The 27,371-nt window shown below is 38.0% G+C and overlaps 1 protein-coding gene across 2 annotated transcripts in view; it reads right to left on the minus strand.

The window, feature by feature from the left end:
• Positions 1–27,371, minus strand: part of tox (thymocyte selection associated high mobility group box) — a 53,791-nt gene that overhangs the window by 20,431 nt on the left and 5,989 nt on the right. For both annotated transcript variants that reach the window (XM_023335861.1, XM_005797131.3), the window contains exons 2-4: positions 13,447–13,512; positions 6,235–6,345; positions 643–912 (exon numbers count right to left, since the gene is read on the minus strand). In XM_023335861.1, the coding sequence (XP_023191629.1) occupies positions 643–912; positions 6,235–6,345; positions 13,447–13,512 (447 nt within the window). The remainder of the gene's footprint in view (positions 1–642; positions 913–6,234; positions 6,346–13,446; positions 13,513–27,371) is intronic.

A 27,371-nucleotide genomic window follows, 5' to 3' on the forward strand; every position in this document is an offset into this window, starting at 1 on the left:
TTTGACTGGCACAAGTTTCACTCCAGAGCGACTTGGAGTTCGGAAAATGCGATACTGTATATTACTTTTAGTTTAGTCAAAACTGCTTTCATGTATACAGTCATACACAGGAATGGATATGTGTGCATTTTACTTTAATTTTTGTGTTTTTACTATTTATTGCATGACTGTTGATGCTACTGGATTTGTGTCACCAAATATCTATAAATATATATTCAACAGATAAAAATATGATCCAATGAGTACCTTTTGAAAATAACATGTATGTGGCTATTAACATATCTTTCAATCCTGTATCAAGATTATTTTTTTCAATTAGTGTGACGCAATATTATAATCTTAAATGTAATTTTTCCAAAAGATGCAAGCAGATAATCATCAGAATTACTGAACTTACTGAACTGAGTGAAAGAAACAAATCAATTTTTTAAAATACTCTAATTTATTGAACTTGACTGTACGTCCAATTATATTAGAAAAACACACAAGTACTAGTTGTTTTTTTTTTATTACCATTGTGTTTTTAATCTTTTTTCCATCACTTTTATTGCTACTGTAAAAAAAAGTCCAAAATATATCCTGATTAGTTTCCATGTTGCTCGTCAACAGAGTGAAACTCTGTGTGGATGAGGTTCTACTCACCACAGAAAGCGTGCTGGTCATAGGCCCGCCGTCCGGGCTGAACGTCTCGCCGTCTTGGCTGAGCCCGGCGGCTCCATCCTGGCCGACGGTCATGCCGCCCGGCAGGTGGTAGTGCCCTGCGGCCGAGCTGGGCGGCGGCTCCATGGGCTGGTACGGTCTGGGGGACGCATCGTGAGGAAGGTGAGGGGGCAGCATGTGGTCTGGCAGAGTCGGCGGAGTGATGGGTGGGATGTTGAAATCCTCGTCACCGAAGCCGTTCATCGAATAGGACTATCGAGGGGAATAAAAAAAGAAACATACAGTCAGAGCGACGAGTAACTCAGCCGTTTGTTTGGAGCGCATTAGTGAATCTTCACCAATCTGGGACAAAAAGTCTAACTCAGAGCTTGGCTGGATGGGCGATGTTGACTTCAGCAGAGTGACAACTTGGGAGAAAAATCAATGGGAATCACATAGAGGACCATAAGAGACAGAAGTGTCATGAAACATTACTGTCAGAGATAATGGATAAGAGAGATTGTAAAAAACTGCCCATTATAATTACCTCTGAGAGTTTGAATTCAGCCTGAACTACTCTGCGCTCTTTCATCTAGTCACTCCTCTTCAGCCTGAGCTCCGTTCACACGCTAATCATCACTAATCACTTCAAATGACATATCCCGTCTTGGAAAAAAGGAAGAAAAAAAAAAAACACAAACTGATTCTCACTCCGCTGCAGAGAAATTCGGTTATTTATACGCACCGACCAGTTTTGAACAGGAGAACAAAAAGAGAAGAGAAAATCGGGCGGGCCCTTGTTTAAAAAAGAAACATCAGAGATAATGTGACAAGCAGAAAGAAGAGCAGGAACGGTCGTGTATGCGATTTAGAGAGAGAGACACGAAGAAGGAAATGGAGTGAGAGAATCATGCAAGAGGAGAGGAAAGAAACACACAGTAGAAAAGAGAAAGAGAAGCCTTCTCATACTAATCTGACAGAGGAGATGGTTTATAGAGACTGACAGCCTTTTCTGCTTGGCTGGCCACACCAGTCTCTCCATCTCGCTTTCTTTTTGCCCCTCATCCCTCACCATCCTTCTACTTCAACCCCTCTTCTAATCTCATCCTCAGTTTCTCTTTCATGTCTCACTCTTTCCTTCTCCTCGACTCTTTGCCGCTCCGTGTCAAACCCCACATGCAGCGCTCGGTTGTAATTTGTATGACTTGTGAGCTGGCTGATGAGTTAGGGATTGAATGACGTGCGCGCGTGAACAGTTCATAATTCACAGCTGCTGAGCTAAAGGTCTTCTCAGAAAAGAGCAAAACAGGAGGACGTAGGACGCGGATGTCGACAAAAGTGCAAAACTTGAACTTTTCCATTTGTTTTCAACCAAACTTCAGTGTTTGTCAGGTATCGTAAATTAAATTTGTTACACTTTACAGTTGCGAAGTGTAAGGAAATCGAAACTTGTTTCTTTTAGTTAGCAAAAAAGAAAGAAAGTGAAAAATATGAAAAGTGTGGCATGCATCAGTATCAAGTTCCCCTGATTAACACCTTCTAGCCCCGGCTACAGACATCTAGCTGCTGGGAATTTAGACGTCTGCCTTTCCAGCTTTACATTTTCAGTTTTTCCACTGATTCTCAGTTGAACTTTGGCTATTCCACTCTTACATTGACATTGCAGTGCAATCTAAGACATTGCATTGAACCTTTGGTTGTATATTTAGGGTCACTGATGGAGTGGAAGATGAACCTCAACCTTAGCCTCAAGTCTTTTGCAACCCTGCAATGCCACATTATGTAATAATTTCATAATATGTAGTAATCTAATTAAATCTGGGTCTGAATATGCAACAATGTGACCAAATGTTTGGAGTGTTCAGAGATTTAAATATGTATGATATGAAACATGATCATATTTATTAAGATCAATACAAACACTGGTTTGTAATCGTTGATAGCATAATGTGCCATTATTATATTAAAGAAAGCGTAACCGCCACATTTTGTTATAATCAGTGCAAAGTGTAATAATGTTATTACTTGCTTCTCTGATTTATGGTCTCTTTTCCTTTATCTCCTTCACTTGTTTTCTCTAAAAAAAAAACCCTCTAAGGCTTAAATTATAGTCTAAAACTCCACAAAGTTCAGATTACTTTCTGTAAACATAAGAAAAAAAGACACGACTTATTTTGCTTCATAATAACTACTTTGTAAAAATCTATCACGTAGAAATCCCCACAATAAATCGGGGATAGTAGTGTAGATGTGACAAAATGTGACAATGATTTTGAGCAAAAACAATTATTAATGTGCAGTTTTATTACTCACTGAATAAATACACTAAATTTAAAACTCTGTTTTCATTTCTAGTATGAAATAACATTTATGCAATGAAAAGTTCATTGATTTTATCTAACAAATGGGTCCATAAACGTGGAGCAGAGGGTCTAAATTCAACCACAGTATATATTTCTATTCAACATCTTTAAATAGCTATAAATATGTTACAATTAAAAATTGCAGGGAAGTGCTGGCTTTGATGTCCCTATTTAATGTTTCACTTTGCTTCTGAAATCAGGTAATCAGCTAAATGTGATTCTAAGCGTGGAAGTCGACAATAGACCTAAAGACCATCCTGATCTACGAACAAGTAAATCTTTCATACAGACCCCTGACTGAGCTCTACATAAATTATACTGGCTGTCTGTTTTCTGTCTGCCTCTTGCTCACCCTCCCTCTCCTTCCATCATTTCTTCAACTTCTGCATAAATTACTCCTCTTCCTCGCTCTCTCTCCGCTCCTCCATTCAAATTGGCACAAAAGCCTTTACTTGTGCACCAGGAGCCTCTAGAAAGACTAATGTAGTCAGGATTAAGTCCTTTCACACATGTTGTGTTTGCATTAAAACTGAACTTCTCACACCTCCGTGTTCACTCGGCGCAATATGGGAAAGCACATATAGATATGAGTAATCAGACATGCCGGCTTTGAGACAAAGAGGGTGATTTACATGTATCTGCAGAGGGAATATGAGTCATCGCTTAAATGAGTGCAACTGCTGGTCATTAAATTATGCTTGATCAGAACTGCTTAAAATGGAAATTATAGTGTTTCTTAATACTGTAATTTCAAATGCATTGACATAATTTATGTGCGTTTCAAAAGAAGAGATGTTTGCTCGTATTTTAAACGTTTTGGAACAAATTTATAAAGTCCCAACAGAATATAAAACTTTTTCTTTAAGTATAAATTTGTGAAGGGATTTAAATGGAAGCCTTAGCTGAATACGGTTTAATCATTTTTCGTAGAGCACAATAGTAAACAGTAATCCATCCATCTAGAAACTGGATAATGCTTTTACAGGAACTCAGCTACAACAGTTTCACTAATGCACATCCACATCGATCAATTCTGAGAGAATCTCAAATGTTTTTTTCATTTCATCAGAGAGTAAACAAAGACTCAGTTTTGCAGAGGCATAACTGAGCATGCTGGGTGGCGAACGAGGAGAAGGACAATCAGTTATGAAACCAAACTAATGAATCAAATAATAAAACACTATTTTTCAGGGATCAGATTCAAAGTATCAGATAAGAGTGTTTTGAAAAATGTTCAGAGTCGATGAATAAATTTAACTATGAGGTTGTTGGTGTGCTTGTCTGTGATTTTATTTTAGATGGCCCACATGCAGCACAGTGCTGGACATATTTTTAATTCAGAACCTATCTACAGGTGCATGATAATGAGTTTTACCCACAAAATTTAAGTGTGTTACACCTTGTACAATGATAGTCACAGTCAGAGATCGTATTGGCTGCTTCCCTGTGTGATAGAGCTGCGCAGAGAGGAGCTGAAACACTACTCGTTAACTATTACAACATTCAAAGGCAGACACTAAGTTTATGAAGCAGCATAAATACTTTTTCTGTGAGAAAATATGAATCGAATGACAGAATCGAATTATCAACGAGTCACATTGAAATGGAGAGGACATGCTAATGTTGGCAAACCATTTCAGCCCCATTTGCAACCAGACCAACACTGTAGCTGTACGTGTTGAGTCAGATACGACTTCTTTACACACGAGACTTACAAAACCAACGCGGTGCAGCAGAAACTTATTGCTCCCATTTCAAAGAAACCTCATCAGAATGCATGGCATCACCAACTCTCAATAGTACAAGAACGTTTTCAATAGACACCTGGTGACTTCTGCCAGAAAACTGAAAACGGGTTGTCAAATGGGCAGCATATTAGTCCAAAACATATGGTCAAATGAGTTCAGAAAAGGTTCGCCAGGCACAAAATCCACCTTCTTCAATGATAATTACCTCACACAGACTTATATTAGGTGGGGAATCTGTGGGGTGAGATGAAGAGAAAACTGAAAAAAGGCCCAGAAGATTGTGAAACGTGGATTCCTCTCACTTCATGGTCCAACCTTGTAAAATGGCTTCGATAACCCAGTGGTGGGGAAGGTGGTTGTACAAAGCATTAACAGGAAGGGTGCAAACAATTCTACCACTGCTTATTTAAGTAATAAATGTTGCTTAAGAGTTATTTTAAAAAATTTGAAATGTTATAACTTTTAAGCAGTGTGAAATATTCAGTTTGAAATATTACCATGCCTACTTTAGCCGGAGTTCCAACAACTCTGTTTGCATCTCTAATTGAACACCGGGACGAGTGTCTGAGTTTGTGCCGCTGAGTGTAAGATTTGAGCTATGAAAAAGCGCAGCTTCATAACATGGAAAACAACAGCAGACACAGTATGTGAGCTGCAGAGCTTTACGGAATCAGTCTGTCACTTTTGCCTCCTGAAGGCAAAGTACAAAATGTTACCACTTTAACACTTCTGTCACCTGCAGACAAACAATGTTAAAGTGGAACTGTTTTTCTCTCTCTCTTAACCCTGACGGCTCTCTTCCTGCTAAGCTACAGTGATTAATGCAGCAAAGCTCCAACTCGAGAGGGTAAATATATCTATGCAGAAATAATATTTAACTGATGGCTGCAAAATAATTTATTTACTGCCTTTCTTAGCCTTCCATTTTTAGATTGAAATTTAAATCTTATCTATTCAGCAGGGAGATGGCACAGGATGAAATTCAAGGTGCAACAAAGCTTACTGCTCAGTCTATGCAGACTGTGTAAAAGGCTTTTGTCTTCAAAGTGACGCCTACATAAAATCTAAAACTTTACCCAAGTTGGAGCCAGATAAAAGTTAACTGTGACTGCCACTGAAAAAAAGTAGGTGAGAGGAAAGTTTCTTGAAAGTCTACCTGATTTCCTGTGCAGCCGCATTGTGGATAGCGTAGGTTTCGACATGATATAAAACATAAAATAAAAAAGATTATATCTGGATTTTCGCAGTAATTTCATGACTAAACTCCAACTGCAACATCTTCGGAAACAGAATCGCACGGCAGATTTTGCAGACGTAATGCTGGTGATGCAATCAATCTTCCATTAAGTCCTAAACTTTTGCTGCTTTAACTTTTTATTTCCCCAAAATGATTGCAGTTTGATTAAATCTGCAGGTTCAGAGCTGTGTCTGTGTTTTCATATCCGTGTGTGTGTGTGTCTGTGTGTGTGTGTGTGGGCATTCACCCAGGGCAGACGGTGGCTGTCGGCCATGTGCAGGTCCCTCCTCCACTGCTGCGATGCCGGGTTCGGCGGCGTCGCCTTGCCGATCGGGTGAGGGGGCTGCGGCACACGAAACTGTAGGAAGAATGACAAAGACAAACAAAGACCCAAGAGGGCCCAGGGTCAGGATAGAGACCAGGGGTCAAACACAAAGGTCATGAAGAGGAGTAAAGAGACACATTTCGCATGCAAAGCACACACACACACACACACCGAGACACACACGGCTTCCTATTAAAAGATGGATAATATTGGCTTTAAATCTGTACTAACAGCTCTGAGTCTCATTCAGACAGTCGGAGGATGTAAACAAGCGTTCCCTACGCAGCTAATCCCTGAATAATATTACATACAAATACAGAAAGAGAAAACAGAAACAAGACCACAACAAACCAATCGCTCAGGCTGTCGTGAATGAGAGTGTGTTGTAATCTCTGTGCTTTCTCACAATCATAGTACTGCATCAACAGTACTATGATTATCATCTATCTGTCATCAACAGCATCAAAGGATGCTGTTGATGATTTCCTATTTGATGCAATCAAATGAGTGAATGTACCTGATCTGTCTAATGTTTAGTTTTAAAATGAGACGTATTCTGCCGTTCTAAAGCATTCATGCCCCTAAACTTATTTAGATTTGGCCACTTTACAACTGCTCATGTTAAATTTCTCTGTCAAAGAAAGACAAACACAAAGCAGTGCATTTTTCCAAATAGAAATCTATAAAGTGTAGCAAGCATTTATATTCAGTAACTTATTATTTTTGCTATATTGTATCCAGCTGCCTTCAGAAGTCACTTTGTCAGTAAACAGAGTCCACCTTTGTGTAATTTAATCTCATTTAATCTCGTATAAATCCCGCTGTTCTGTGAAGCTCTCACTGGACATCGTTACATGTGGTGGCAGCATGATACCGCGGGGATTGTGTGTCTGTAGCATGGTCAGGGAATCTGGGAGGAAATATATTAGAGGCTTCCAAAGACATGAGACTTGAGCAGAAGTGGCCTAGTCAAATTCCAGACCTGTATCCAAATAAGAATAAGGAAGCTATTTATCATTTTCTTTTAATTTCCCAATTATGCATCACTTTGTGTTGATTTCTAAGATGAAATGCCACAAAAAGACATTGATGTTTGTGGCTGTAACATAATAAAATGTGAAAAAGGCTCTATACTGAAAAGTCCTTGGCTGATTAATGCTTTCCAAATGACATACAGTCAGTAATGTTCGCTACAACAGACCTGGCCTTTGATTTTTACAAAATTGCGAACAGATGCTTTTTTAAAAAAAAAAAGAAAAAAAAAGCAGAACTGGAAATCTATAAGTTATGATGCCTTGGGTTCCCCCATATACTCTGATTTAGGGTTTTTAATCTTCGCTTATAACCAAGTCAAGTTTTACTTGCAAAGCAAATTTAAGCAAGAAGGCACTTCAGTTCAATCAGTTAAGTTTCAGTTTTTCCGTTTTAGAGGCATCCACTTTTAGGGAACCTGATTTTAATACTGAAACATTATCCGTTAGCAGATCAGCATCGAAATGGAGAAAATGGTGGAAAATATGAAATTGGGCCTTAATGATGTGCACAATGACTAAGATATAAAGGTCAAGGTGACTGAACATCTTTTTTCCTCTGAACAGGTTCACGTTTAGCATCTGTGTAGGGAACCACAGGAACACCCCTGCACATGTGCAGCCAGTCATTTACAGATCCTGTTTCTCACCTCTTTCTACACCTCACTTTACCTACAAAGTAACGTGTTGCATCAGCGGGGTCAAACTCACAGAAAAAAACTTCTTCAATTGTTAACAGGGAAGAATAAAAGCTAAACGTTTAAAAAGTATTCTATATTTTAGGATACTGTAAGTATAAATGAAGATTCAGTTTAATAATTTTAACTTTAACTTAACTGCTCAACATGTAGGTTTAAAATCAGTGCGGTGAAGCAATGCAGCAAATGTTGCAGGAAGGCAATATTTAGATTTTGCTACGTTTTTACAGAATTCTCTGCATCTTTGGTACTTTAAAAAAATGATAATAATCTAAAAACACACATGGTATGGTAAGACTGAACTAAATTATAACTCTCACATTGTAATAAAGGGATGAAACTTGACTAAAATAACTCATTGTTCCCCTCTCTGTTTTTCTTTTTTAACAGTGGCTGTCCTCTTTCTGTCTGCAGCCTCTGTATTTCAGCTTTGACACAGTTACATCTCTCCTTGCTGCATTAACGGGTAATAAAATGACAAACACTGGGCTCAGGCCGGACTCAAATCGAGCTCATTCTTCGTAACAACCTCTGACTTTATGGAAGAAACGGTACTTCAGTAATAAAGCCATAAATTCTCATTCCCCTCACTGCTCCCCATCTCCTTACAGAACAACACTATGAATAAAACATCAAATCATTTGGTTCTGTGCCGCACAATATTCTCTATATGCTTCTCTATGAATAATGTAGTGGCGGGGCTTATTAATATGGGCTTTTCCTCGGCTGTGAGGTAACTCTGCGCTAACAAACAAACGTCGTATTAGCTCTGATGTTAGGCTGCTGGAAGCTGGAATGTGAGCGCAGGTTACATTCGCAGCCGAGTGAAAACGGCTCGCTGCACGGTGTAGCTCAGGGCTGTTGCCAAGTAATCTAACGGCAGCTGAGCTTTTCTGCGTCTGTCATCCCACAATAACTGCAACAACAGCAGCGTAGATCTACAACGGCCTGCGCACTTATTGCCACTCCTGGTAAAGACGTGTAAAAAAACCTTAAAATTTCCATGTTGGGTCACAGTAGCATCATCTCATAATGAGGAAATCTGCAGCAGGTCTTGAACTGAAGGATTTCCTGACTGCGGTTGGCGAATGCAAGATAAACACGAGTCCTCATCCACATGTGCTTGGCGTTATTACAATTGTTTTAAATCTTTGCAGTATTATTGTTATTATGAGTGAGTCACTGCCATCTTGTAGCCAATTTACTACCTCTAAAAATGTTTAAGAGTAATAAAGAGATAATTTTGAGTCTAGTTTTGGGAAGTTGTGCAGCTAGAGAAATTTTTACTCTTCCTTTTTTCCTTTCAGACGGTTGTTATGATGCGAAACCATGGTAACGTCTCAAAGACTCAAATAATATCTGAACTACGACCCCAAATCACACAGGAGTTGAAAAAAAGTAATCGTGGACGCAGGGAGAGGAGGAGAACATTCATGTTAGGTTTTATCACGAAATCTTGACAAGAATTTTGATTTATCGTTGTATTTATAAATTTCAATCAATAACGTTTAAAAAAAAACAACACAAAACTGACAGTGTCATCTGAAATTATATTTTTACTATTTCAAATAGGAATGTTTTACCAATAATTCTGTTTGTGGTGCTATGAATGTTGTGCCACTTAGTTACCTAAAAAAGTCGTAATAAGTAGTTTTTTTTATCATCATTTTTATTTATTTTTTTATCTCAATAGTAACCCAAAATATTGCAATAAAATTCTAAGTCCATATCATCCATCCCTAGTTCATATATAAACGAGAACAAAGTCTCTCTGCTCGGCTTTCTAACTATAAGGCCAGACAGGGACTTAAGGAGAAGCGGCAAAAGCAAATGAGGTGGATTAGCAGTGCTGACCAACAGCTGATGGTGTCATCCAGAACATGTCAGATAGCAACAATGTCTTCAGTCAAAGTTCAGTCAGAGGCTGATATGAGTGACAACATTATTTAGTAATATATTCTTGAATTGAACTGAAGACCAAAACACATCTGGAAATGTGAATGGCATGTGCTCTTGTCTTTCCCATTTTGAAAAGTGGCTAAAAATGTATCTTATTGAATCTTATTTCTACCTAATGGAACTATGAAGTTTGAATGTTCAGAGTATAAATGAAAAATTCTTTTGCCACATTTAATTTAGACCTCTTAGAAGGGCCAATGTATGAAACAACCACTGATTAACAAAGGTATGTAGACGTGCTGCAATAGTAGATTAATTTATTCAGGGTTTTTCTTTTTTTATTACACAGAGTGCAGCAAAATGTGGATGCTGCTGTAGCTTTATGCCATGAAGGCTGCATTTTTCTAATGGAAATTTCCATCCATCTTCCTTGAGCAATTCATTATCATAAATTTCACAATATGTCTCATAGTGGAGTTTATAGCAGCACCAGCTACTGTTACTAGCTCAATTTATTATTCAATTAATTTTCAGATTAGTTTGTCATGTAATTTTGTTTACAGAGTTTCTGAAAGTGACTTTTTTGCACTAATTTACTCTCAAAAGCAATTTGTTTTCTACGATATGGGAGTTAAGAAAAACAAGCTTTTGATAGAGAATCTCTCTCTTGAGGTAGAGAGATGTGTGCACACATTCATAAATTAAAATGGGCAAATAGTGTGTTTGAATTGTTTTTGGTATTTGAGTGTTTACCCTTAATAATCCAATAAAAATAAATACTTCTATAAGCCTCAGCCAAGGTGATAATTTTAACTTTTGTGGCGTATTGTGGCGACGTCAGATTGTGGTTTCTCGACACACGATACAGATACGGTTTCTTTCCACATGAAAGAAACCGTATCTGTTACTCTCCGCTTTTAAAAAATACTAGTCTCGCCATGTGTGCTGCATTCAACCAAAGCGTGATGTATTTTAAATCTAGATTGTGCACCACCCATTCAAACTCGCCCTGATCCTGCTGGCTCTTTGCGGGTGCAGAGGCGCAGCACAAAACTGAGCTGTTCCAAAACTGCGTGGTTGGTCAATCAGCAGAATCTACGGCTCAGAGCACACTGATGAACCGCTTCAGTGATTCAGTAATATCCAAACTTAAACAAAGACATCACTCCTCATGTACGGGTTCTTTTATCTATTTTTCTGACATACCCACAGAGTTCTGTGTGTGAGTCCTTTTTCAGGGTTTTAGAGATATCCAACAGTGAACTGAACAAAGATGTGAAGCATCTTTTAAAAGTCTAAATTTTAGCCATTTCACACGGCAGCGCAGCAGCTCGCTCTCAGTGAAAGAAACAAGAGAGGTTAGAAATCGAAGCACATCGCTTTGCTTCAGGTGCCTCTGCCCGGGTGGAGTAAGTGGTATTGATTCATACCGCAGAATGGGGAGGAAGTTTGTTTATTGTAACTGGAAATAAGACCGAAAATAGCTAGAAGGGGAACTCTAAGGAGAAAGGACGCCTCATCAAACGTTCTTCAAGAAACAAAACTACACCGCAGATTAAGCTACATCAAGATGCGGATTAATCTCATTATGAATATTTACATAAATGCTGTTGACGTTGTTTTTTTACATTTTATTTTAAACAGGTTCAACCTGCACACTCTTCTGTAAAGCGTACAGCATATGTAATCAGGGCGTGTGTGATTGTTCCAAGAAGGAATGCAGCTCCTCTACAAATACTTTAAAATATAACAGCATGAAATGATGGCAAAGGAAAGAAACTGAGCTCACATCAGATTCCTGTTTTATGTTGATTTTAACGTCCTCTTCATGGCTCATAAATTATTACTAGTTATTGTCTAACATGCCTATAAGATTAGCTTTTGTTGTAGAAGCAATCTTGATCTCTGAGATCTCCTACAAAAATAAAAAGTGGGAACAAAAACATGTGGTGAGGCGTCATTTTCATATTACAGCGCTCGCCTGTGGAACTTTACCTTATATTAATATCTGTAGTTTTTTTTTCACTTTCAAAAAAACGCTGCATTGATTCGTTCTTTTTTTTCATTTCTTTTTGCTAGAAGGATTTTAAAACATATTCTTTTAAGAAATTAATTACGTGTTTAGTGTTGTTTACCTTATTGTTATTAGTGTTTTGTTTTTGTTGCTCCTGTTTTTATCTTATGCAAATCGTCCGGCATTGGCCTTGTTGTGTGTGAAAAGAGTCCGAAGAATAAAGACTAATTGATTCAGTGAGAATACCTGCAGGGGATTCTTTGTCTCTCCAAGTGAGGCTGGATTCTGAGACTTGAAAATTTCCATGACTTACTGACAGAATTTTTTTTTTCCATTCTGCACAAACCGAAGCGGAAAAACAAATTTACAAATTGTTGGTTCTTCCATAACTCTCTGATGCGATTAGGGAAAGAGAAGTAAACCACGTATATGCTTTTAATAAAATATTACAAAATTACTAATCATTCATTTTGTGCTATAAATTTGGGGATTAATACAGTTTAAAGAATAAAGCTACTATGTCTTAAGCCATGCATCTGCTCATAGGATGATAGGATACATATTTAATTTCAGTTTCAAACCTCAGATCACCTCTGCTTCAACTAGAAATTATGTCTGTATCAAAAATATTTAATCATATAAGCATACAGTACATACACTAGATCTGATGGTCTGTGTAAGGCTGCAATTGGATAGATTTTTTTATGGAAACAGTATTTTGTACCGCTTTATTTTGTTGTATTTTAACATAGTCGACCAATACACAAATATCAGAAAATCCTAATGTGATACGTTTGGTTTCATCAGCGCTGGGGATAATGTCACATCTCACTGAAGTGCTTTCTGGTTCCAAGTTAGGGAAACCAGTGGGATTTGCTAATCGATGTGGTGCTAATTACTGGAGGCAATGCGAGCCAATAATGTAATTATTACCTTTTTCTAAATTCAGAAACTAAAAGGGAAAACACTCATAAAGATGATGCGCAGGACTGTTTGTGCTGCTGTCATAAGTGGTTATAAGCGCATCATATTTGCAACTTTTACGACCGCCGACAATCCTAGTCGAGTTCTGACTTCAAGGGGCATTGCTGTTGTTAAAATTTTGACTGGAAGCTCAGAAAATCCAGTTTTGGTTTATGATGCAGGCCTGAAACAGTTACTGCAATATTTTGGGTAATTTCTTTTCTACAGATTGAAAAAAAAAGAGAGAGGAAAAACATAAAAATTGATTAGGAAAAACTAGTTTGATGCAGAAAAGGTTTCACGTGTATCTAACCACCAATCAGTTGTAATCTGCATGTGTACGTTAAACCCGGTCTAACCAGGCGGCCCCTCCGAAATACAGCCCTGCTGGGGGTTGTTGGAAAAAAAATTCCACCAGTAACTCAGGAAAGATCCGGATGCAGCTTAAACCAGACGCTTTTTGGAGCGCACGCCTTCTGGGGGTCACGCTTTGAAACAACCACACGTAGCGTCACAGACACCAACTAACCTGATTGGTGGAGGTGAAGTCGAGGCCTGCCTCTGGCATACCCAGGAACATGGTGTCCCCGTCCAGCTGGGGAGAACAAAAGCAAGAGAAACAATGTCAACAAACTGAAAAATCAAACACAGCAAACAGAAAGCAGCCAGCCTCCAGTGAGATGGAGGTAACAGATTAACTGGCAAGCAGTCAGAATCATTTTCTGTCTGCACTTCTTCTGATACTGAAGGCCCTCTTGTAGTCCGTGTGTGTCTTGAAAAAGGTTCATTTTATAAAATAGGTTTCATTTTTCAAACAAATTTAACTGATAAACAAAACCCCACAAAGGAGAGCGAAGCAGTACATAAAGTGCTCAATAAACTGCACGTCTAGTTGGATGTTTACCAAAAATCTCTTATCAAACAAAAAGGCTGTTAAGTTTCACACCAGTCCTAGTTCTTCAATTTCTCTAGTGGCATGCAAAAATGTTTCTTAATCTGAACGACGGCATCTTGTTCAAAGGAGACACCACAGCGTTAAGTCAACTAGCTGGTAATTTAAAATAAAAGATTATTTTTATTTTCCAACGAGCCGAACATAAAAACATATTTGTTATAACTTACATGGGACATTTTTCTCAGTATAGAGCCTGACATTTACCAAACTTCCTCTATTACCAGAACCACACTTCCTCCCTTCCTTTCCATTTGTTTTAACTTGTCCAAAGCTATTAATGTCACGTGTTTCAAGCAACCAACACACATTTAATGCTAGTCAGCTCATTAAGAGGTGTTAATGAACACAGTAGAAGAGTGTGTTAAACTAGAGATTCATTTCACCTTTCTCTTTACCTCATGTAATTCAACTGATTTCATACCAGCCATGCATCAACTCCTACCCACCTTGTGCATTTTTCATATCCATTTTGACATGTTAGTCATTTTCAATCTACTGCAAGGAAATTTAGTTATATGCATCCAAGTAACAGTATTTACCACCAGGAGGCCACTTAGACTTGTTTTAAATTGATTATTAGTCAAAATCTGTCATATTTCATGAGTCAGTTGGTCTACATGGGAATCAGAAACACTATCGATGAAAATATGCACTTATAATATCGACCTCGTTAAATTAAGTGAGATTGCCCCTAGGATGGACTGGTGTTCAGGATGTATCCTGCTTTTCGTCCAATGAAAGCTGGAGTGTAGTGTAGATGGATGTGAAATGTCCAATTTATTCGCATCATTTATGAAAATGCTAAGAAAATGATACGCACAAAATTGTTTTAGTAGAAGGGTAGGAAATTGTTTGTTTATGGGTTTCTGTTGATGTAGAAAAGGACAAAGGTAAAGTACAAAATGAACAGTTATTTGTGCTGTTTTAAAAACAACAGTAATATAATGATACAAAGAGGTAAATAAATATATAGAAAAGGCAGCTTTGACGTTCTTATATGAGAACATAAAACCTTTTCACTGTTCTGCTCTTTATACGGGTACAGTAGCATAACAAGCTGATTTTAGATTAGCAAATAGATGTTGGCCAGCAGCATCAAACCATTGTTATCTTAATATAAAGTATCCACACCATGACTCTGAGTTTTTCCCCACCAGAAATATTTCTGTCTTTTTGTAAGTCACCTGAACAGAAGTGGTCAGAAGGGGCTGAGCTGCACTTTGCTGCTTCATGCTTCAAACAGAGAAGGCTTTATTCACTTTCTTCATGTTGGAAAACTATAGCAGTTTCTGAAAACTTTACATTTCAGAAACGTGGAATTTCCTAAACCAGCAACCTGACAGCGCTTGTTTAAAATATGAAACAAGAGGTCAACATCTCTACAGTCATTTAGGATGCGGACGGCTTGATTGGAAAGTAATCAAAAGACTTTACTTAAATATAACCAGTTTCTACCATCACTCACAATCTTAAAGTGACTTGTCACTACTTTAAAAGGTACCAAATGCCACAATCTATAAACAGCAGTATTACATTTATTGATTTTTACTCTTGAAGCCTAACTTCCAACCCAAAGAGAGGCCAAACAAATCCATATTTGCATGGTGAGCCAAATTCAAATAATTCGCGGTATCCTGGGTACATAATCATTGTTTCAGTTGACAAACACAAGAGGAACATTTGAACAGGTGGGCAGAAGCAAAGCACTGACTTGTGTACACACACACGTGCGCCTACACACACACACACACACTGGGGTGGACAGACAGGTGTAGCTGCCCTATCCATTCGCCAGCTGTTGGGTATTATGCAAACGAGGTGTAGAATTACAGAGCAAACAGAAAGCCAAAAGGAACAAACACACACTGTGATGGACAGGATGTTGGTTTGGAGCATTTACAGTTAAGTTTTAGCGCTCTACGCAGAACAGTTTCACATATCAATATAATAACAACAATAAGAGGAACACGCACATTTTCCATCCCTCTGAATCATTCTGCTCTCAGCGTGAACGTCTATACAGAGAGGGGAGGGAGGAGGAGAGCGTCTGACCTCAGTGTTGAATAACTTTCCTCCATTCACTACACTTTCAACAGAGCCAGTCACACAAGACTTCTAGCAGAAGATCGCACAAACCTTGTGGAAAAATAAAACTCTAAGAAATCCTAAGTAAATAAAGTCTGCTTCCGATCAAATCTATGGCCCACGTACATGCGTTCAGAAATACCAATAAAGACCAAATCTTTAATATTTGGTATTTCTAAATCCCACTTCACACCACTTTAAAGTCCAAAATGTCCCAGTTATTTGGAGCTTTTGTTTACATTCCACGTTACAGTATGGCAATATTTCTAATCTTTTCAAAATGACAGACAAAAAGACAATTAATATCTGGCAATATTAGATTTAAATTTGTGCTATTGGTCTCTTTCTTTCTCTTTGCCATATGCAGGAAAAAAAAACTTATGAAAAATGGCTCAAAAACAAACAAAAAAAGAAATAGTTCATGGATTAATGTTAGATTGAGATTTAAAGCTATGCGACCGCAGCAAAGTAGTTCTCCAACTTGACCAAGCTGCTGCTTTTTTCTGAAACACAAAAAACTTAACAACATATAGCTGCCGATGTTACAATACTCTCCTCTCCACAAGCCATCATAAATACCAAATGCTGAGCTTTTAAGGATTATTCTGTCATTTTATCTATATTATATATATTATCTAAAATTGAACAATACCTTCAGTAAATCACTGATGGCCATAATTACACTCTGCTTCTCGTATCTTTATATTTCATCTTACACTGTGTTTTAAACTAACACTAAAAGTATCATGAAGAACATGATACTCTGACTGCAGATCTCCTCAGTTAACTTTATAAGTACCATAAACTCAAGCTCTTAATCCCAGTCAAACTTGTTGCTGTTAAAGTCAGAAACAGTTTTGAGAAGCATCCAAAACAGTTTTTCTTTTTTTTCCCAAGTATCTGCTTCAAATACTCACTCACTTTGTGAATCCAAAGCAGGAAGATAGTAACATTGCGTAGAATTTGTTTTATTTGTGTTATCATCCCGCTTTGCCCTCATTTAATCGCATGTTTTCCTGATATCATGCAGCTCTACTGTAAACTATCTTTGACTCTAATAAATGCTGTGTTGGGGATTGACGCTTTCCTTTTATAGGTCAATATGAGAGTCACATGGACTGATCATACACTACCGTATTTTACAGTATTACAGTATATAATAAGAAACTTTGAACAAAAAAGACTATTACATAACTCCTTATTGATTAATACAAGGATGACAAGCGGGTCTAGATGGTAAAATCTTCTCCCAGTTATAGTTTTAAAATGGCATTAATAAAGTGATAGTGGATTTATCATCATAAAGGAAACAAGACGTAGATTTCTTTCATCAGGAGGATATGATGGAAATGTTTGTTTTTGTTGTTTTTTTGCGGTTTTGAAAGGAGTTTTGAAACTCGGCATGCCTCGATACCAGTAAGCGGCTCATGTCTGATCATTTCAGATTCAGTTTTTTCCCTGCTGCCTCATTTCCTGTGTAAGAATGTTACAGAGCTGGTAACAGAATGTGCTCAGAAAGAACTTTCAGTCCAGTAAGACCAGCATGAGCACATGCCCAAAGCTTCTTCAGAACCAGTTAAACCTGCTTCTGATGGGGGTCAAAGGTCAACCTGGTAAACAAGAACAAGAAATCTGTCTGGAAGTCAGAATATGTTCACTTCTTGGGGACATACTGAACCAGAATCAGGCAACGGTGGCAAACATACGTGAAGCTCTTGCAATAAACGTTAAAAGGCCAGATATGGTTCTGAGCAGAAAAAATGAATAACAAGCAGCATTTAGTTCTTCCTTTCAAACAACATAGACGGAGGGAAACCCATGAACTTGAGCTATACACTTAATCACATTCAATTATGTAATTTCCCTAAATGTATTGGTAAAGAAAAATAGAAGCAGTTTCAGAGTCCCTTAATCAGATTGTATCAGGGTGAAATTAGAGTCATTTGCCGAGAGTAAACGAAATGGAAATGTGTTTGTGTAATCCCAGGGACAAATATAGGTCTCAACTCACAGTAAGAACCATCAGAGGAGAGGAGAGCAGAAAGAATGGGGACAGAGGGAAAAAAAGCCAGAAGAGAGAATCAGTGATGATTTCTTTTCAGTGAGCGCTCAGTGAGTGGAACCTATTACGTTCCTCATTAACTCAGAGGGACACGAGGACAGAGATGGATCTCAGTAGTTGTCACTTCCTTTAACTTTACATCTGCCCGCTCCACAGTTTTGTTCGAATGACGAATCTAAAACCAGTACCGGTTTAAATATTAAAAGCTTTTTAATGTTGAAGCCTCACTGCTTTATGTCTTCTGTCATATCAGTTAAGTAAATGTTTTTCTCAAAGCGCGTAGTTGGAAGTGCTGGCACCAGTCCTGCTTTAAAAAAAGGAAAAAATGCTATTTTAATAAAGTGTAGACATTGCTCATTTTGGACTCTATATCTTTTATTGTTTTATGTTTATGTGTAATGGGATTAGACAAGATGAGTTAAACATACTGTCATTTGTCTGCCTCTCTCGTCCATAAAAGACATTGCCAAAAGGACTGTTTGGAGAAGTGAATCAACTCTGTTTTACATTAACATGATATCGACTGATATCTGTGACGCATCAAGATTTCAAAAGTAACAGTAGTTGTGTTAACTAGATGCAAGTTTTTGACTTTAAACACAATAAAACACAACTACAACGAATCCCCGACTATCTGTGGATTTTTCTGTGGGACATGAACCCAATTATTTTTTTTTAAATTAATGGTTTTTTGAATATATCTAAAATATTCAGTAGGAAACGCAGATTGGGAGACTGAAATACCTAGCCTCAATGCTACATGGCAGGCTACAGGCAAAGCAGTCAATCTAGGAGCACCATGGGCCTGACTGGCTCTTCCTCTAGCCGTTAGCTCCTGTGGCAGTGCTAAGGCATTAATATGTATATTAATATTTGGTGTTTGAACTATTAGAATATAAGTGGTGGTAGAGAGAGTCACTAGTGTGTGTGGAATGTTAGCTAATACTGGGGGAACACTTTATCTAAATTTTAACTTCAACAGATGCTAAAACCTAAACTAATATTAAGTGGAAGCTTCACCCTATTCAAATTATTGTAATTTTCTTTTCTACTAGCTAAGATATCAATTTCTAGTTATTTAGAGTAGATGCTAATGTCCCTAAACCTACTTCCCTTACAGCTTTCCCTCGAATCTGAAAGCTGGGTCTTTTTTTCCCCCACATACTTTCCCAGGCTCTGACAAACTCATTAATCCCATTTGTCACCTAAACTTACTCATATCCACAGTCACAGCAACAATTAAAAAGTTTAAAACAGCTAAAGTTGTGACAATCAACGCTGGACACGAACACAAAGTTCGGTTCAGCTGGCAGAGATGCACAGAAAACAAAACGGCAGAGGAGGTAAAATGAAAGAAAAAAAAAATTCCACAACGGCTTTCTCCAACCTTTTGCACAAAATGGTGCAATTGTGCAGTAGCTTAGCTCTGGTCCAGTGAATACTTGGGAATTTCTTTCGGTGTCATTTGTGCAACAAAACCCTTTCACATGGAAACATGATGTTGTTTTAAAAATCCTATGCAAATATATTATCAACAGTGATGCAAAATTGTAACATTTAGGCCTCTGTGGGCAAATACGGACATTTTCCAGCCAGACAATGTTTTACTTTATTTTAAACTTAAAATGAGGCAGCAGGTCAAAACTGAAGCAGCATTTTAGCTTGATTTTGAGCATGCTGCAGTTTTTCAATAAAAACACGTGGCTTTGGGTGTTGTTCATTGTATATATGATTCAAAAATATACTTTGCATCCTTTAATTATTCATGAAAAAGCAACATTTTATCAGTACTCACTTTGTATCAAATCTTTGAGCAAGAGGACTAAAAAAAGATTGCCTGTGTTTTGTAGTAAACCCGAATTACCTCTCCGCTCTCCCTCCCCATGCCTATCTCTTTCTCTCCCTCTCATATCTCTGCAGCTCACTCCATTTCTGTGTGTGTACGTCTGTATTTGTGTGGGTAAAGCAAAGGTTTGAATAACAAGCAGCCCGCTAAGTGGGTCAGGGTCGGAGGAAGGGGGAGAAAAAGGGGGAGAGAGAGACTATTAGGATGACAGACAAGGACAAAGGGGGGGAAAAGAGAGGAATACTGCATATCAAGGAAAAGAGGAGAGAGAGAACAGAAAAAGGAGGAGCCGCTGAGAAATGGAATGTGCAGTGAGTGAGAGATGGAGAAAGAGGTAAAGGGCGACTTTATGTGAGCAGAGTGATACAGAGTGAGACGATAGGATAAAAATGGAAAGAGTGTGATTTTACTCCATTTCCCAGAAACAAGACTGCGGTCTGGTTACCTCTTGAGCTAAATCAGGGTACTCAGAAAAGCTTTTAGAAAGGAGGAGAGAAAAAAAACTAATTAACGGACATATTATTCCATCAGAAAATGTTTCGATTGAGTCATATAATCGGAAATGAGAGGTAAGACGAGGAATTTCTATGTGGCCTCGCAGCTGAAAGCGTCTTCTTTAAAAGCACTAAAACAGACAATTAGAAGCTTGAAATAAATGAAGTTGTTAAATGACTTTGCAACATGTCAATCATGATAAAATGTCTTATAGGGGGAGAATATTTGCAGCACTTAACTTCCTTTTGCACCAGAGTGACAATTATGACATATTCCTAAATGTGTCCAAAATGCCTTGTTACTTTCAGCACTTTAAAGGTTTGGGTTATGTGTGGGACCGGGATCGGTGGATTTCCTCTGACTGAGTCGACTGAGGAAATGAATCAACACAGAAGACTGTACATTGAGGAATAGATGGAGAAAAAAGAAAGGAGTCATGAGTGGCTTTGTGAGTGTGGAAAAGGCAGATTCACCCAGCTGTGGTGGTTCAGTTCAGCAACTGTTTATCTGTCTTATCTGTGTCACCCTGACAACAATATAAACATGGTTTTATTGGCTAAATGTATCCACCCTGGCTGTAAATCTAGATTGGATGTGCGTGGGCAAACACTTTTCTGTATGTGCAGAGGGGAGGGAAAAAAGGACGACATTTCTTAAAACGGAGCTTTAATCATGAGTTTAATTATTTTTGAGCTAACTAAGTGGTTCACATTTCAACAGTATGTTTACAGTGAAGCCCAATCTAATTTAGTTTTTGCTTCTTGCAGTACGACAAGTCTCTGTGATTTCCTCCCAACCCCCAGCCAATGAAAATTAAAGTATAATGTTTATTATGACTGATAAAGGTCTGCTTAGTTTCGGTGGCAGCTTAAAGATCTTCTCTTATGCCACAATTAATCATCTACTCAGATGGTCACAAATATGTTCAGATGGAAAACACACTCATACTGCTACTCAAGCCAGTATTTTACCAATTTAAGTCAAACAGTTTTCACCTATCAAGAGGAGAAATATTATAATCTGTTAGCAAAAGATTAAAGATTGTTCTTTGTGTTTGCTTAATTTTATCTGTTTTATTAGCTGGGATGGGGCAGATGCAATCCGGTATTGTTTTTGGACATGGGCATTATTGGACTGGATGTCAGGCTGGTGGCACTGATCCATTCTCAGTGGCTCTGTTACCCCAAGTGACCTAAAGCCAAAAAAAAAAATACAAAATATTGCATCTGTCCCAAGAAAATGGCTGGGGCCTTTATTGGCTGTTTTTCAACTTATCAGAAACACAATACAATCCTTATCTTATCAGAGATAAGCATCCTGGGTGCTACCAGGAAATGCTCTTTGGTGTGGATGCTGTTACTGAAAAAAGGGGTTACTTTTAGTAGTGCGAAGAGCTTAAAATGAAGTAGGAAGAACATGTGAGAAACAGTTAAAAAAAATATATTCTTTTTGAGAATATGTGGTTCATTCAGGCTGTTGGAGAGCACGACCTTTCATTAGATAACAGGAAGGATGAGTGTATATAACTGGATAATGCTAGAGCGTATCTTTTAGCCTCTGTCTGGGAAAATGCTGAATTTGGGACTCTCAGTGGCACACAGAGAAAAAATACCTCCCAGCTATTTTGAGTTAATCAACTTGTAAAGCCCCTCATCTGGCAATGTGTGCTCGAGCTCCCAATGAATGTGTGTTTATCAAACCTGTTGAGCTGTGGTGCTCCAGATGTGCATTTCCCCCTCACAGTTAAGGTCAGGATTCACATTCACGACTGAATACACATGAAGCAGCTGTTCAGGTGCTAGCCTTGCCAACCATGGTAATCGCTAAAATAAAGTGCTAAAGATGGTTTGAAGTGTCAAATATGTTGTTTATTTTAAAATATTCTCAAAATGCTACAGTCACAGCGCTGTGACTGTAGCACTTGCCTAATATATTAAATTAGAGTTTATGAAAAGTAATTGGAGTCAACTAAAATCAGAATAACAAAAAGCCTGAGATCAGAAACTAGCTACAAAATAAAAAGAAGACATTCAAGACTCTTACATATGGTATATAAACAATATTTCAAAAGGTTTTTTTTTATAAATTTTGACAGATTTACCAGGTTACTATTGTTTTGTGTGTGGACCAAGCAGACAATACCTGCTGGCTGCAGAGGTGAGAAATCTCTGCATGGTCTTCTTTGGGTATAGTTTAGTGTTAAGATAAAGAAAATTGATTAAATCTATCTGCTATCTATGTTGGAAATATTTTGAACTTTTAAAGTTGCTCCTGTAAGTTGCTTTACTTTATTTATTGAAGCTTTAAACTTGTAAGGGAAATATATCAAATTTGGAAATGTTGGCAGCTTGTTGGAAGGCTTCGACACACCAAGAGGGTCTAAAAAACACACGAAAGATGCAGAAAGATCATATTGTTTTTGCCGGATGGAGGATTCAATCTTCAAAGATCACACCACTCCGACAGGAAAACGAATGAGCACAACATCCATATTTTCAAAATAACTCACCAAGACATCCTACATCTTCTCAAGATACTAACTATGTCAATGGTTATATGGGTATACTTATAGACATATGCTGTCAAAATTCATAATTTATGGCTATGCATACGCAAAATGTGCATTTCATCATAAAATGTAAAGGTCATAAAATGTATTAAGTCATGCTCTCTCGCTCAGGTCATAGTAGGAGCGAAAGTCAAGGCAGACAAAGTGAGAGCAGTGGACAGTTTTTGTAAAAAAGTATGAGAACTATAGCATGTCATATAACAATATTCATTCTTTTTATTATTGGCTTTATTGAACAATCTTGCAATTCCCACACCCAGGCCATATTAAAAAATAGCCTCTCTTAGCAGAAGGTGAATTCAAATGATCATCCAGTAATTTTGTTTTAGCTGTTTTACCAACATTTTCACCCCCAATGAAGTCCTACTTACAGATAACATTCTGAAGTCTGATTGTCTCCATCTCCATCCCGACAGACTGCAGCTCAGATTTAGCAACTCTACAACTAAGATGGATGTGAATAGGCAGAAAGCTTAATTTGTAATTATTAACACTATAAGCATATTTGGTTTCACGTTATCAAGATCAGGTCAGAATCCAAATAAACAGGATCAGAGAAAATCTAATGCTAATTTTAGAAGGATTTGTCTTGTGCAAAACAGAGTTACCTATTGTTTTGCACAAAACAAAGAAAACATTGGCACGAATCATCTTAACAGGAAAACTTCCACACCAATAAAATGCGCGTTTAACTGATATGGTATCATTATTTGAACAAGATAAGCTAACCTGATGTCTTCTGGGTAGATTTTGGTCATCATATCGTTTTGAAAACAAAAAGTAAAGGTCAGCTTATTCCTCAAAGTAAGCTGTGTGTTCTTCTAATAGTTTGTCACTTGAAGCATGTAAGTTCAAAGAACTTGCTGAGTCTGAAATGCACTTCTTACAAGAGCATAAAGTTTAAGACTTAAAAAAAAAAAAATTGTTTTTGAGGCATATTGTGTTTGATTGTCCCAGGGAACAAGCAGATAAATCAAAGAAGTGTGAAAAATAGTTTAAAGGGCAAAAGGGTACAAGGAAACAGGCACAACTTTACAAACTCAAACTGTGGCAATGTTGTTTCAATCTATCCACAGCAATTAGCACTTCGCTACAACAGCTATGATGGCATGATTGAGAACAAAAGCCGAGTGCTAGAGGAAAACAGGCTCCAACTATTTCCGAATAACGTTGCTGGAACAGATCCAATCTTGTCCGCCACAAGTTAATTGAGCCAAGTCATTGTCACAAATACGGCGCACACAAACACAGAACAATGCGGAGATGATTGCGGCATGTGATTTGATTGCAATATGTTTGTTTTGGAACCAAAATCCTGATAATTAGTCTGTTCTGGCAGCGCACTGTCTCCGCCCATCTGTTCCATTTGGCACCCCTCCACCAACAAGGAGCCCCTCATCGCTCCGTCCCCGAGACTTAACCAACTGAAACGCTTTCACACAAACCGGCACACAAGCAGCAGCTCTGAAGCTCTGAAAGCAAACCAATCACCAGCAAGCTGAAACGGGTGAGGGACGGGGAGATGAGTCTGGCGAGATTATTTTTTTTTCGGTGGGAAAGACTGCCAACATGGACAGACGGACGGACAGATTGACTGGTTGTGTTCTGATAGATAATTAGATAAAATGCCGGCACTCTGGCTGGATAAAAACTTAAGGGGGGTACAGTAGAAACATGAGCAAAAAGCTGCTGGGCGAGAGTCACAGCAATGATAACTGTTGGTGTACAGTACAACTTCTACACTGATTCAGCTGAATAAATAAAAATATGACAGGAAGAATTACGGCAGTAGAGCCAACATGAAAACACCAATTACACAACACATTTACATATTAGTGTCTGGTGCATGGCATTTTAAAATCACTGACAAATCCACATTAATTCGTTTTTTTATAATCCTGACTGACAAAGATTGTTCCTTAAAAACGGTAATGCTTCCTTTCAGGTTTGGTGAGGAGTGCATTATTTTTTTCATTGCACAGAGGATTATCCTGTTTATGCCAAGGCTGCATGCCAGCAATCACAATATACAGTAAGTTAAGTCAGCCAACTCATGTGGAGGCAGATTTATTATTACATGAAAACACAGTGTGCTCCCCGCAGGTAAACACGAAGCGCGAGGAGAAATGGGTGTGATGACGATAATGTTCTGACACCCCCAAGGTGACTTTTGCTGGATCGACACATATTCTGCCTGTTTCAGTCTGACGAAATGCTCCAGTTGCTGTCAGGTTACCTTGGGCTGACAGTCCAATTGATACAATTTCCCAAATCCCTTTCAATCACCTTACCATTTGTTATAGCTAAATTCTGCTGTGTGAGTGTGGTTGTGCTTTTCTGTGTTGCCCTGTGATGATCTGGCGACCTGTCCAGGGTGTAACCCACCTTTCACCAAATGATTGTTGAACATAAAATTGGTGTAGACATTTTTACTGACATTTTAAAGCAGAGAAAATGATGCTAGAGTTCACCTTTTAAACTCTCTTTAGCATCCTATATTAGCAATTGATAAGGACAGAAGTAGAAACTTTTAACCCAAGCTTCAGACTGTTTTCCCTAAATTATGTAGACATTTACCTGAGTTCAGAAATTCACAAAAGGGAGGAAAAAATCCTTCCTGTTATCTGCTGAAAGTATCACTCTCTCTCTCTTACAGCCTTAATGAACCGCAGACACGTCTCAACATGTTGTAGTGATTTATTTTTAGGATCATCATTTGGCATTTGTCTGGTAGCACCTAAATAATTTTTTTTAAATAATAATAAAACAATTTGCTTGCAAAAAATATTTCCTGATCAATTTTTAAATAAAGTGCACCTCTTGTTTTGAAATAAGTATCTGAGGATGTTTTCACACCTGATTGTCTGGTAGACTGAGTTAGATTGGAAAATTGCTAAATTTGTTAAATTTGTCACACTGCACTAAACTCTTTGAAAAATCAGTTCACCTCCTCACCTGTGGTGGCGCTGCACAAAGAACTACAGAGGGAAACAACATAAAAACCTCCAATAAATACATGAGCAAAACTTCCTTCTTCACAAAACGTAAACAAATATTGAGTTGTGTCAGATTTTAGTGGTTAGAGGATTTCTCTTTTGTCATTAGAAACAAACCATGAGACATTTCTCCCTCTAGCGGTAGCCTCTCATGTTTGTTTTAGTTGGGTTTACCCAGAATGCTCTGCACTATAGTTTACTTCCCGCTTCTGGAGCGGTCTCTGGTCCACTTGGCATTCATATATGTATTTGAACTGCGCCAGAGTCCGTTTCAACCAAACTGGCGATTCGGAGTTTCGCATTTTTGTGGTTTACATCAGAGTTTGGTTGTGCATTCATGCCTCCGAATAAAGGATAACATGCCTTCCATAGATTAAAATCAATTCATTTGTTAAATCACAGAAATGTTAAGTAATGTAAATTGGTATGTAATTCTTCAGATGACATTAAAAATTATTTTAAATGTTTCTACGGCCCACATTTAATCCACAAAATACAAATTCCTCGTTTCTTGTGGGACGAGCTTTTCTTCTCCCCAACATTTTATTGTAAGCAATGAACAAGACACCACGTTTAACTCTGAAATCACAATCACATCCAAAAGACAAGTAGCAGAAGATGGAAAAAATGTTCTGTTGTTGCAAAACGCTGAAGTGTTTTTAATAACATAAACTATAGCTCAGTTCTTTGAAATGATTATATAAACTATGGAACAGTGACACGGAAGAGCATAAACAACATCTGGACCCAGAAATCAAAGCTGCTTACAGGAATTTTCGGCATGATTCAGTTCAGAGTTATGTAGACCTTTTAAAGTGTCTCTTCAATACATCCATGCTTTGCTGTCAATGCCACCACTACCTCCCACTGTTTTTCTTGTAAAATAACTCAAGTCTGTTGGTGTAAACTGAAAAAATAGACAGAAAGCTCCACATGTTGAACAGATTGCCTTCCTTGACCGTCCCACACTGCGTTCAGTTGAACATTAAAGCCACACCAGATACAAACAGAGCAGAGGAACTAAAACGGTAATTTGCATGATTTCAAAACACCCTTTGTCTTCGACGATGGTCATATGAAAGACCAGTGTATTTGAGTTTCCCGTGACTGTTGACCCACTCTAGTTCAGACACTTTAGTTTTTATTGCTGTTGCACCACTTTTCTTACACCTCACTAAACAGTGAGATTTTGTAGAAATGTTTTCGGACCCGTCTGTTCAGTTCTGATGGCCTGTTCTCTCCTCAGTGTTCGCTCCTGTTCTGTATTTGCTTTAGAAATACCTCACCCAGCTTTCACAATCATTATGTTTACATTAGGCCCTCTACTTCTGCCTGTCCCTCTTCACTTCTTTTGCTACTTTCTGGGATTCCTTCTTCTTTTATTTTCTTCCACAAGTTAAGAGCAGCTACACGTTTACATGGCTGCACTCTTCATAGACATGACCT

This window comes from Xiphophorus maculatus, chromosome 6 (genome assembly GCF_002775205.1).
Source record: "Xiphophorus maculatus strain JP 163 A chromosome 6, X_maculatus-5.0-male, whole genome shotgun sequence".
Lineage (NCBI taxonomy): Eukaryota > Metazoa > Chordata > Actinopteri > Cyprinodontiformes > Poeciliidae > Xiphophorus > Xiphophorus maculatus.